Source organism: Myxocyprinus asiaticus, chromosome 28 (genome assembly GCF_019703515.2).
Source record: "Myxocyprinus asiaticus isolate MX2 ecotype Aquarium Trade chromosome 28, UBuf_Myxa_2, whole genome shotgun sequence".
Taxonomy (NCBI): Eukaryota; Metazoa; Chordata; class Actinopteri; order Cypriniformes; family Catostomidae; genus Myxocyprinus; species Myxocyprinus asiaticus.
Window position 1 is genome coordinate 18,362,354 of NC_059371.1, and position 12,295 is coordinate 18,374,648.

The 12,295-nt window shown below is 38.4% G+C and overlaps 1 protein-coding gene across 2 annotated transcripts in view; it reads right to left on the bottom strand.

Annotated features, from left to right (window-relative positions):
• Nucleotides 1-12,295, bottom strand: part of LOC127418496 (brefeldin A-inhibited guanine nucleotide-exchange protein 2-like) — a 43,729-nt gene that overhangs the window by 15,971 nt on the left and 15,463 nt on the right. For both annotated transcript variants that reach the window (XR_007893500.1, XM_051659090.1), the window contains exons 15-25: nt 10,740-10,851; nt 10,404-10,609; nt 10,232-10,316; nt 9,749-9,920; nt 8,853-9,004; nt 8,435-8,563; nt 7,384-7,542; nt 6,250-6,397; nt 6,024-6,120; nt 5,888-5,928; nt 57-226 (exon numbers count right to left, since the gene is read on the bottom strand). Coding sequence is in view for 1 of the 2 variants with exons in the window: in XM_051659090.1 (XP_051515050.1) it covers nt 57-226; nt 5,888-5,928; nt 6,024-6,120; nt 6,250-6,397; nt 7,384-7,542; nt 8,435-8,563; nt 8,853-9,004; nt 9,749-9,920; nt 10,232-10,316; nt 10,404-10,609; nt 10,740-10,851 (1,471 nt within the window). In the remaining variant the exon portion in view is untranslated. The remainder of the gene's footprint in view (nt 1-56; nt 227-5,887; nt 5,929-6,023; nt 6,121-6,249; nt 6,398-7,383; nt 7,543-8,434; nt 8,564-8,852; nt 9,005-9,748; nt 9,921-10,231; nt 10,317-10,403; nt 10,610-10,739; nt 10,852-12,295) is intronic.

Consider the following 12,295-nt stretch of genomic DNA (forward strand, 5'->3'; position numbering starts at 1 on the left):
CGTCACAAAAACTGGGCTGCATTGTATTCTTTAGCCTTAAGGTAAAGGCTACTGACCTTGTTGAAGTGATCTCCGATGACCTGCCAGATCCGCGACCACTGCAAGCGGATGCGGTTCATGTTGTAGTAGGAGATCTCCACAATCTTCTGCAGACTGAACATGCGCGGTTGGTGCGCAGAGGCCAGTTCGTCCATAGATACAGCACACAACCAGTGCACAAAGTCCACTGGAGATGAAAGAAGACTTCACAATTAACACAAAAAAAATGTATGGAGTTCAATGACATTTAGCCTGTAAAACAAACTTATTATGTACATGACCAGATGTCCACTTTTCTATTGGCAGAACACAGTATCTGTGTGCAAGTATGAAAGTGAATCAGCTGTATGTATGCTCACGATGTGGGTTGGAAGAGTGAGTAGATGAGCAGTAACAATACAGAGAGCCTTTTTGAGTTTCAGTAACCTATGGTTAGGAGTCAGGGTTGTTAACACAATAATTCCAGGTTGAGTCTCAGTCTTTTATGTTTACCATAGTTCTTCTATTGCGGCATTTGTAATGCCACACCCACAGGTAAGACCATGGATGGCTCATTATTACTGTGGTAATAAGAAAAATCTAATATATATTATACAATTAAAGGTTCACTCAGTAACTTTGTGTCATCTAGGATTATAGTGACACCTAGTGGTGTGGATGCAGCATGATTCAAAATCAATAGTTTTCAGTAACAGATGCCATTGTAGAAATTCACTATTCACATTCAGCCATGATTAATTTAATCCAAGAATGAAAGTGTCCAATAACAAGAAGGTTACTGAGATTAAGCGAGTAGTATTCAGCTGGTCATGTCATTCTAAAATGGCAGCCTCCATGAGGGCACCCCTGCCCCATGTAGAATAAAACAGCTTTTATAAGGTTTACTGATATGAGTCCTCATCTCATTGAGTGGTCATGATTTTATACATATGTTTCAAAATGACAAATTAATTTCTTTAGGAGTAAAACTTTTTTTAATGGGGAAACAATTACTGAGTGTACCTTTATAATCAAGCCTCATACAGTGCCCTGCGAAACTATTAATTTGTTTTTGCTATACACCAAAGAGATTTGGGTTTGAGATCAACAGATGGATATGAGACGAGAGTTTAGGATTTCAGCTTTTATTTCCTGGTATTTACATCTAGATGTGATAAACAACATAAAACATAGAACCTTTTGTATCAGACCACCCCATTTTTAGGCAAGCAAAAATATTGGAACATGTGACTGACAGGTGTTTCTTGTTACCTAGGTGTGTCCTGTTAGATTGATTGTTTAAACAATAAATAGCTCTGAACATCTACTCTTGGTTTCAGCCTTCAGTTTCACCTGCGAAGACTGCATTTGTTGTTAAAAAGGACAAGCCAGCATGAAGATCAGAGAGCTGACTATGGGAGAAAAGCAAGCAATTTTGAAGCTGAGAAGAGGAAAAATCAATCAGAGGCATTGCACAAACATTGGGCATAGCCAATACAACAATTTGGAATGTCTTGAAAAAGAAAGAAACCACTAGTGTACCGAGCAACAGACACCGAATGGGTCGGCCAAGGAAAACAACAACAGCTGATGACAGAAACATTGTGAGAGCTGTGAACAAAAACCCAAAAACAACAGTCAGTGACATCACCAACAACCTCCACAGGGCAGGGGTGAAGGTATCACAATCCACCATTCGAAGAAGACTTTGAGAGCAGAAATATAGAGGTCATACCACAAGATGCAAACCACTCATCAGCTGTAAGAATCTGAAGGCCAGATATGAATTTGCAAAAAAGTACAGAGATGAGCCACAAAAGTTCTGGAACAAAGTTTTATGGACTGATGAGACCAAGATTAACCTCTACCAAAGTGGTGGAGGAAGAAAGGATCTGCTCATGATCCAAAACATACACGCTCATCTGTGAAACATGGTGGAGGTAGTGTCATGGCTTGGGCTTGCATGGCTGCTTCTGGAATGGGCTCACTAATCTTTATTGATGATTCAGAAGTTTACAGGAACATTTTGTCAGCCAATTTACAGAGAAATGCATCCAAATTAACTGGGAGGAACTTTATCATGCAGTAAGACAATGATCCAAAACACACTGCCAACTCAACAAGGAATTTATCAGGGGTAAAAAGTGGAAGGTTTTAGACTGGCCAAGTCAATCAATAGACCTTAAACCAATTGAGCATGCATTTCACCTCCTGAAGACGAGACTGAAGGAAGAAACCTCCCGAAACAAACAGCAACTGAAAAGAGGTTGCGGTAAAAGCCTGGAAAAGCATCACAAAAGACGAAACCAACAATTTGGTGACGTCAATGAGTCGCAGGCTTGATGCAGTTATTGCAAGCAAGGGATATGCAACCAAATATTAAGTGTTATTTATTTTACTTCAAGACTTATCTGTTCCTATATTTTTGCTCACCTAAAAATTGGGTGGTCTGACACAAACGGTTCTATGTTTTATGTTGTATAACACACCTTGATATAAATACCACGAAATAAAAGCTGAAATCCTAAACTCTCGTCTCATATCCATCTTTTGATCTCAAACCCAAAGGTATTTGGTGTATAGCAAAAACAAATTGGCCTTGCCATTCCAATAGTTTCGGAGGGGACTGTATATTCTCCCTGACTGATCATTTAATATAAAAATTCTATTAAAGTTTACTGTGATACTGCATTACAGTACGGGTGGTGGTGTAGTTTAAAAGCTTTTTATTTTGGGGCTTAACACTGTGTTGTAGCTCTTTTCCTCATAATTGGTGGACAGAAGTCACGCTGTCTAGCTGTTTGAGTTGTTTGACTTCTTCCACAGTGCTTTTAATTTTTAAACTCCTCATTGGAATTCAAATGGGTTATGCAAGTTTTGTGGTCTGTGCTGCGATATCAAGAGAAGCCGGATTGGATTGGGTTGTGTTGCGCGAGTGATCCAGCTCTGCACTCTCCTGTCTCCAGAGCACATCAAGAAGCCTGCTGGATTCGCACGCACCTGTGTGCTACAGAAATAGGGCACGCGACACTCACGAAAAATTTAGATGCGTATGTCAGATGAGAAGCATATTTAGTGCTTATAAAGTGGCGAACACAAGATAAATATTAGCGTCAATGGCCGCCGAAGCAAATTCTAAAAAAATAAATAAATATATATAGTGCTACCACTATTGGTCCTTAAACATGGCATGCAGTTCCAAGATGCTGTAAGGGGGTGGGGGGACTGCCCTTCAAATTAATTTGCATTAAGTTGCTCTGGACAAAAGTGTCTGCTATATAACTGGGCAATCAAGTAAACAGTCTGAAAAAGATCACCCGCTACTTACATACACCTAATAATAATTAATAACTTCATTTATTTATCACACATTATACATTTGCACATATACAGTGAAATTCTTTTTTTCACATATCCCAGCTAAGCTGGGGTCAGAGTGCAGGGTCAGCCATGATACGGCAAGGAGTTATAGCAATCGTTTGGGAAAGTTAGACAGCATTTTTAAAAATATCTCATGTTGATGTTCTCTTCCAAATTTAAAGTCCGGGAGCCAGGTAAATTTCTTGGATGCTCAGAAAGCTCAATTTCAAACAGGTAGCAATTTAGGCAGCCCAATCCATTATAAGTCACTTGTTATGATGCAATGGACCAAATGAATCTGACACAGACTATTATAATAAAGGCAAGCAACTGAAAATGGTTTTAATTTGGAGTATTCAGTGAACTAAAAATAAGTTTGGAATGCAGATGTTCTTGCTTATGTTCTTTGTAAATATGACCAAACTCAGTAACCACACTGACCCAAATTTACAAGAGGATGAGGAAAAATAAAATCTGTATGTTTTATGAGAAAAAACTATTACGTTTGTTATGAGCAACCACACAGACTTGCTCCCAAACTGTGTACAAATGTAACTACATTTTTCAGTAGCATGACAGTAGCTGAACTGTTTTCAAAACAGTGTAGTGTTTCCAGTTACATGCAACATTTTCCAACAAGTAGCAGAAGGCTAATTCGATACGAGTTCCATTGGGAATTTCAAGTGGGCTTTAAAAAAAAAAGGAAGAAGTTTTTGATTTAGGAGTAAAACATTGTCTGTTGTTAACGTTACTTAAAGAGAAACTCATGTTTTGTTCAAGAACATACAGTTGCAATCGAAATTATTCAACCCCCCCAAGACAGTAAGGATTTTCAAAGGTAAGCTTTTCTGATGACCCAGAATTTTTAAACTTTACATCTATATCAGTTGAGTGACACATTCAAAGTCATAGTGTGAATATATAACCTAATATTTCTAAATAGCAGGATTTTTTAAAATTACAGCCATTGCCATAATTATTCAACCCTTATTGCATGTAGCTGTTCCTTAAATATGTAAGGCTACACAAGTAATTGTTTTAAAACAAAATTAAGTCATCAATCTGCAATGGCACTTATTTAAGTTTTAAAATGTAAGTTTAGCGTTGTAAGCAAAAATGTATTTCTATGCACAAAATGCAATTAAAAATAAACAAAAGCTAATAGAGGAGATTATTTCATTACACAAGCTCATGGCTAAAAGTACATTTCCAAGGCACTTCAATTTCCAATAGACGAAGTTGGCAGCACCATTCATACATTTTTTAAATATGGTACAACAGCAACCTTCTTGGGGTGTGGAAGAAAGCAAAACTTCACCAAGGGAAAAGTTGACTGAATATTCAAGAAGTAATTAGGAAAGACCTGTGGAGTCCTGGAAGAAGGTTTTATTGACGTATGACACTAAACTGAAAATGAGTTTTAGACCCATGAGTCAGCAGTACGTCTGGAGTAAGATGACAAGAATGACACCATCCCCAGAGTCAAGCATGAAGGTGGGTCAGTCCTGTTATGGGGGTGATTTGCAGCTGCAGGAAACGGCTGTCCTGACTATGTGACTGACACCATGGATTCTTTCAGGTATGAGGCCATTTTGGCATGAAAAATGTGATGCCTTCAGTGTGTAAATTGAAGCTCGGTGATCACTGGACTTTCCAGCGAGACAATAACACCAAGCATACATCCAAGTTGTCCAAAATTTGGTTCAGGGATAGGTCGTGGAATGTCCTTAAATGGCCCTTTCAGTCCATCATTAAAATCCCATTGTAAACCTTTGTTGGGATTTCAAGGAAGCAGTGGCAGAACAGAAACCAAAGAATGTCAATGAGCTGGAAACTTTTGCTCATGAGAAATGTGTAATAGAGAGGTGTCCGAAGCCTGAGAACACTTACCTGAAACATTTATTTGCTGTTATTAAGGATAAAGGATGCTCCACAAATGATTGACTTTGGGGGTTGAATATTTTTGACATGACATTTGTGGAGAGAATTAGTTATTTTCTATTTTAAAATTTGGGTAAACTGAACTCTTTGTTCTCAAAATCACTCAAATGTGTATTAAAAACTTACTTTGACTGTTTACTGAGATTTTAGTTAATGTGTTTTAATTCACATCACCAGAATGTATTGCTGGTCACAGGGGTTGAATAATTTCAATTGCAACTGTAAATTACACAGTGTCACAACTCAAACAAGAATTTTAAAACCATTGTGTGCAAAAAAAAAAAAAAGAAAAACACATCAAATTGCTAATTGAGGACTACAGCTACCAAAAGGATTTGAGTTTACGTGCTTTACAAACTGGACAACCATTGTAATCTGTTGCCTCCTTAAAAAAAACTTCAATGTAGTTAGCAACTTGTAGTAGATGTAATTACTTGTTAGAAACTTGTAATTATTTAACTACTTTTCTAAAGGGGTAGCTTGACAAAGAAAAGCTTGTAGCGTCCCCAATACTGCTCCCAAATATGAAACCAAACAATTGTAAAAAACAACAACAGAAAAACCCTACCAATTGCATTTCCATCAAGTCTGGTGGATCCAGTGAAGATCCTGACATACAATATAGAGAGAAGGAGGGTCAGACAAAAGAAAAAACAGTATAAGCAACACAGTATGTTTGTATTGTCCTGCAATCACCCTCTCACCTGTCCACTGCCACCACTACACTCTGAGAGCTGGTCTCTCCTACTGACTCCTGGATATGAGCCATCTGACGCTTGTCTGGACCTCCGACCAAAGTACCTGCAGGAGACCAATAATATTGTTTTGCTTCACAGGGGGACACCATCCACACAAACAACAATACACAGACAAGACTGGACACTTCGACCATTTCTGAGAGCTATTAACTGCAGTCATACAATAGCTTACCTAAGCCAAGGGGCATGAATTCCTCTCCCCCTGATGGGAAGCCCTTTATGCTGCCTCCCTGGTCTCGGACCACACCGGAGACATAACGCGTCTTCACCCCTGTCCCAATCAACTGGGCCAGCTCCAGCTGACTGATACACCTCAGAATCTACACAGGAAGAACAAGAGACCAGAAAGACATGTACAGACCAGAAAAAAAGCACAGAAACTTTATGTAACTACCAAGAGTCTACCATCATCAAATCTTAAACCCTTGTGTTATGTTTGTTTTGTGCCAACATATTTTGTGTTCCTGGTCAAAAATTATCGGCCCAATAAGATTGTTTATACATTTCTCATGGCATATTTAAATCACAAGATATTGCATAAGATCTTTATCAACTTCATTTTTTAGTAATTATTATAGGGTTTGTACTCCATTTTATACATATTTTTATTGATAGAATGATTCATTGAACTGAGCTTCGGGGGGGGGGGGTCTCCCTGTGGAAAACAATAATAATAATAATAATAATAATAATAATAATAACAACAACAACAAATTAATAGAGGTCAACCGATAGTGGAGTGGGATGGTCCTGAACACTTAATATTTCTGTATTTTGTATTCTAATCCATTCATTTCCAGTGGTCGTTCATTTTTGACCAGGAACACAAGCGTAACAAAGTGAAATAAAACCAATAAAATGTAAAGAAAATTGTCTTTTTTTTTTTTTTGTGAAAAAAGTCAAGGAATTTTACTCCAATTGGATTAAGTAAAAAAAAAAAAAAAAATTACGTCTGGGTCAAAATGACCGGAACACAACACAAGGGTTAAAAAATATTTAGGGTTTTGTTTAAGGCATTTAGTAGCAAGTTAACTAGATATCCATGAGCAGAACTGCATTTTCCGCTTTGTTATGTCTGCGAAATGATCAGTACTTATTACTACTGGACGAAAAAAAAAAGTACTTATTACTTTCTATTATTGCACCATAATCCATTTCAGATAACCCGGCCCTAAACGGCACATAAAAGCAAAACTAACTGTGGTCAGTCACTTTTCATGTTGATTGGACAATCTCTTCCCATCTAAGTAGGCATTACTAGGGTGCTATGTGGGCCAGACCAGATCTTTTGCTGTTTGAGACTAACCTCATGCCAGGAGTTGCCCAAATAGTTTCCATCGGTGTGCGCGACCATGATAAGAGTCTTTATGGTATCAATGTTCTTTTGCTTCATCTCTGTGATACTGGAGCTGGCGGTAAGCAGCGTAAACCTGGCCAAGGCCTGGATGTAGGCATCCCTCTCCAACTGCACATTCGATGAAAGAGAAAAAGAAAGGGACAGTAGATACAAAATAAATCTCAGATATGGGAGACTAGGCTTGGGGGCATGGATTTAAATTTATTTTAAAAAACGGTATGTAAATACAGCATATTACCTTATGTAGTTTTCTTAAATTACTTCTTGGCTTATATAGTATAGTAGTTCTTTTGTTTTGTGTTTTACTTTATTTAATATTACATTATTTTATTTTTTTATTTACATTTTTTTCTTCTCTTCTTATCTCTCTTTTAGTTTTTTTGCCTTTTGTTTATATCCCCTTTCATTCTCTCTCTAAAACCCCTATAAAAAAAATAAAAAAATGGTGGAGGTACATTGAAAATGAATATAATGATTTCATTACGCATATTACAAAACTAAGCTCTCATAGCTCAGTGATTTGAGTGTGCAACCATCCTTGCGGACCAATTCAAGTGCTCAAATGAACTTGAGAGAGATTTAATTAACTATCCATAGATGCCACTGCTGCTGTCGGAACTGGGATTTTGAGGGTCAGTGGATGAATGCATGGATCAACAATTCTTGTAACAATATTCACTTTGTGTACAAGGGGCTTCCAGGTACTAACCTTACATTTTGTTTTGCGATTTCACTAGAGCGGATAGTGAAGCACGTAAAGGCAACAAAAGAGCACGCATCTCCTGCTTGATAATCGGAGGTTCTTCTTTTATTAGACACATCACTATTGAGTTATTTCAAATAGTGGAAGGAGAAAAGAAAAAAAAATTATTTGGCCATGGCAAAAAGTATTGGGGACTTCCACTTTTAAATGACGCCTATGCTTGAAAACAGGAACAAATAATATAGCTTTGACATTTGTCATATGGAAAGTGCTGATAAGGGGCAGCCAATCACAAACCTGCATGTTGAAGATACAGGCGATCCTGATAGCACAGCGGATGCCCTCCAGACAGAGAGATGCCACTTCCTGATCATCACAGTCCTGGAGTCCCACGCTGAATGCTGCCAACAGGGGTGTCCAGGCCAGCTGTTGTACATAAAATGATACACATAAGTACACATGCCGACAAATAAACCACAAACACACAGCGCAAACATACTTCAATTTCAAAGATTGACTGCCTTTGACCCAAGTTATAGAATGTTGTGTGAAACCACTTCCTGTAACACTATCAGAATGCGTCTCTTCCGTAACCTGCTCGTGAACCTTTTGACCCAACAATGAGGGTTTGTTCCAGTTCTCAACAATAGAATCTGATTCCACATTTGGTTATGAATCAAACCGTCCATGAAAAACCCAAGAGACATGCTGTTACCTTGAACATGGGACGGACGTGTTCCAGGTGAGTGGCACTGAAGAAGGGGGCCTGAGCGTGGCTTACAGCCTCCATCAAAGCTTTAGCTGTCTTGGCCATCTGTTCCATCTCCATGTTATACAGCAGCCTCCTCTGCTTTTCACTGGCTACATCTTACAGTAAACACAAACACTTCACATCAGCTTTCAACAGGGTTGAGTTTTAAAATTCATTTTTAATAAGCAAACTAGACAGTGCCCGAAAGCAAAAAAAAAACCCACAGAAACTATTAAATAAATGTACCCAAAAATGAAAATTCTGGCATCATTTAATTCCTCTGATTTTATTGCAAACCCATATGACTTTCTTACTTCCATGGAATGCAAAAGGGAATGTTTAGCGTATTATCCCTAATACACTTTTTCCAACAATGAAAGCATGGGACTGTCCAGGGACTGTGACGCTCCAAACAAAGACAAAACACCATAAAAATATGTTTAAAGTGTTCTATGGTATGTTTAAGTAGTAAAGGTGTTTTTCATTCCAAGTATTCCGAAGCATTACAATAGCTTTGCATGAAGAACAGACTGATATTTAAGGCGTTATTCAGTGAAAATCTTCCCCTCCACTGTAGCTCTAACATCTCATTCACATTCCGCATATTCAAACTCGAACAATCGTAATTGGTCAGGTGACAAGCCAGAACCAATGGCATTTGGCACTGCATTTCCACATGCTTTCTTCATATGTGAAAGAGCAGCATGAACAACTCCTTTTGCATTCCATGGAAGAAACTCATACAGGTCTGGAATGACATGAGGGTGACAGAAATGACAGTTTTCATTATTGGGTGATGTAACCCTTTAACACCTAATTCCACAAGGACAGATCTTGGAATTTCATGTAGATATTCTTACTCTGTTTGCTGGACTTGGGAGTGATGGAGTGTTCTTTGCTCTCCTTCAAGGCAATCTTTTTGCCAGCAATCTCATCATAAATGGAGGAGAGATAATCCTCAGGCAGGTCTTTACTGTCATTAATGCCCCGATTCATTTTTATGTACTGCTCCTTTGTCATCTTGTTCTTCACCTGAAGAGGAGAATACAGAAAATGCAAGTTGTGCTTACAAATGTCAGCAACACTTCGCTAAGGTGTTATGGGTGATTTTTAGACGTTGCTAAGCAATTGTTAGGGAGAGCTAGTAAGGCAGATTGTAAGCCCTAGTCACCATTCTTTTTCACTGCATATTTATTCCATTCAATGAAAGTGAAAGGAGACTAAGGCTAACATTCTAGAAGAAAAAAAAAGACATATGGGTTTGGAACAATATGAGGGTTAATAAATAATGACAATTTTATTTTTGGGTGAATTAACTAGTATGAGTAAGAAAGGAGTCTTACCTGTGGGCTATGCAGGTCGGTGGTTAACATGATGATAGAGTAGGCCAGGACGTAAGCAGTGTCTGCGCTGGCAAACAGGGTTTGCCTACAGATGAACAGACAGGTCAGCATATACAGAAAACCCCCATTGAGCTAAAAAAAAGAAAAATCTTCCTCAGACTGTACTACTCACCCTTGATTGCACTCCAGGTAGCGTGCAGCGAACTTCTCCATTAGCCTATCAATTTTCTGGGCTTCACCCGGTAACCTGAAGCCTTCTAGGAATGCACGGAGTGCTGATACAAAGTCTTTGCCACAAAAGTCCAACTGGTCCACATAGCAGTACATCACTTCCTTATTAAACTTCACATTCTCTCCGAGAAACTCGCCGACCTGAGTCTGATCACGTTACATCAGAGACAGGGCTTAAAGAACAGCCTGAGCAGCTGATAATGTCTCACAAAATATGTCAGTCTCATAAATTATCCATGTATGAATGAGAGCATGAGTGGGAAGCGAGTGAACTTACTGTGTCCAGTCTCTCCTCCTGGTGCAGTAACTGGGCGATGTCCTCTGGTGTGGTTCCCAGCATGCCTTTGTCCTGCAGGTATTGCAATCCCCGTTTTGGTTTCTTGTTAAACCTTAAAGAAACAGAAATTAGTAACAAAAACAATCCTGTAGCTCAACTGATAAATTGCATACCTTAAACATACTGCAAGTCACTTTTGAATAATGTCCAGTTTATACTTCTGCGTCAAACTTACAACATAACGGCAGTTACAGCATAGCCTACATAGTACCTGGAGATGCACCTCTCCAACAATGTAACCTTGCGTCGCATCAGCGGAGCATAATAAAAAAATTTTCAAAAACATTTATGTATTTTTATTTTAACAATAATTAAGATTTTAACTTATTTTAAGAATACAATAGTGTAATAAACACTTCTGAATCTGCATCCTACATTACTTTTGTTTATTTCTTAAATGTATAATTATTGCAGAAATAAAGACATTTTCTCTCAATACACTAGGATATTGGCTGTGTACTCACAGAAAGAAGCAGGCACACCAACGCCAAACTATAAATGCAAAACAGAGCGTTTGAAGTAAAAGTATAAACCGGCCTTAAGAGTCATGATAAATGACTGAAGTTCAGACACATTGTAATCTGTTAGGTAATTGGCTAACTCACATGTGATATGTTAAGCAAATCGGCTCACATGGTGTAAGCTGATAGGTCCTTAGACAGGTAATTGGGCAGACAATCAACTTGCATACTCTCTCTCTCTAAAATTTACTGTAAAATCCCTGCAGCGCACTGCTAGTTTTTTTTCTGAAACCCTCCACCTCCCCAGCTGCACTTGTCTAGATCTTCTACATGGGGATTGTAAGTATGTCTAATTCTGCAGCAGCATATCCTAAAAGCTCGATGCAGTATGTCTTGTTTTTGTCTAAAACCCAAATTATACTTCGGTCAGACACGAACGCTAGGCATCTGCGTACAGGACGCGTGATCCAAATTTAGTCATCAGCAGAGTTCTCGAGCACTGAACTTCTAACCGCGCACACTTTGAATGCGCAGAATCCGCATGCACTTGGAATCATTTGCACTAATTACTGGGACCACAAGGTGGCAACACTCACAATTGAGCCTTTGCGGACAAAGAGACAAAGGTGGAAACAGCAAGGTGGATGTGCACATCAAGAGCATGTCAGGTCAGGATATACAGTGCATCTGGAAAGTATTCACAGCGCTTCACTTTTTCCACATTTTGTTATGTTACAGCCTTATTCCAAAATGGATTAAATTCATTATTTTCCTCAAAATTCTAAAAACAATACCCCATAATGACAACGTGAAAGATGTTTGTTTGAAATCTTTGCAAATTTATTAAAAATAAAAAAATGAAAAAAATCTCATGTACATAAGTATTCACAGCCTTTGCCATGACACTCAAAATTGAGCTCAGGTGCATCCTGTTTCCACTGATCATCCTTGAGATGTTTCTACAACTTGATTGGAGTCCACCTGTGGTAAATTCAGTTGAATGGACATGATTTGGAAAGGCACACACCTGTTTAT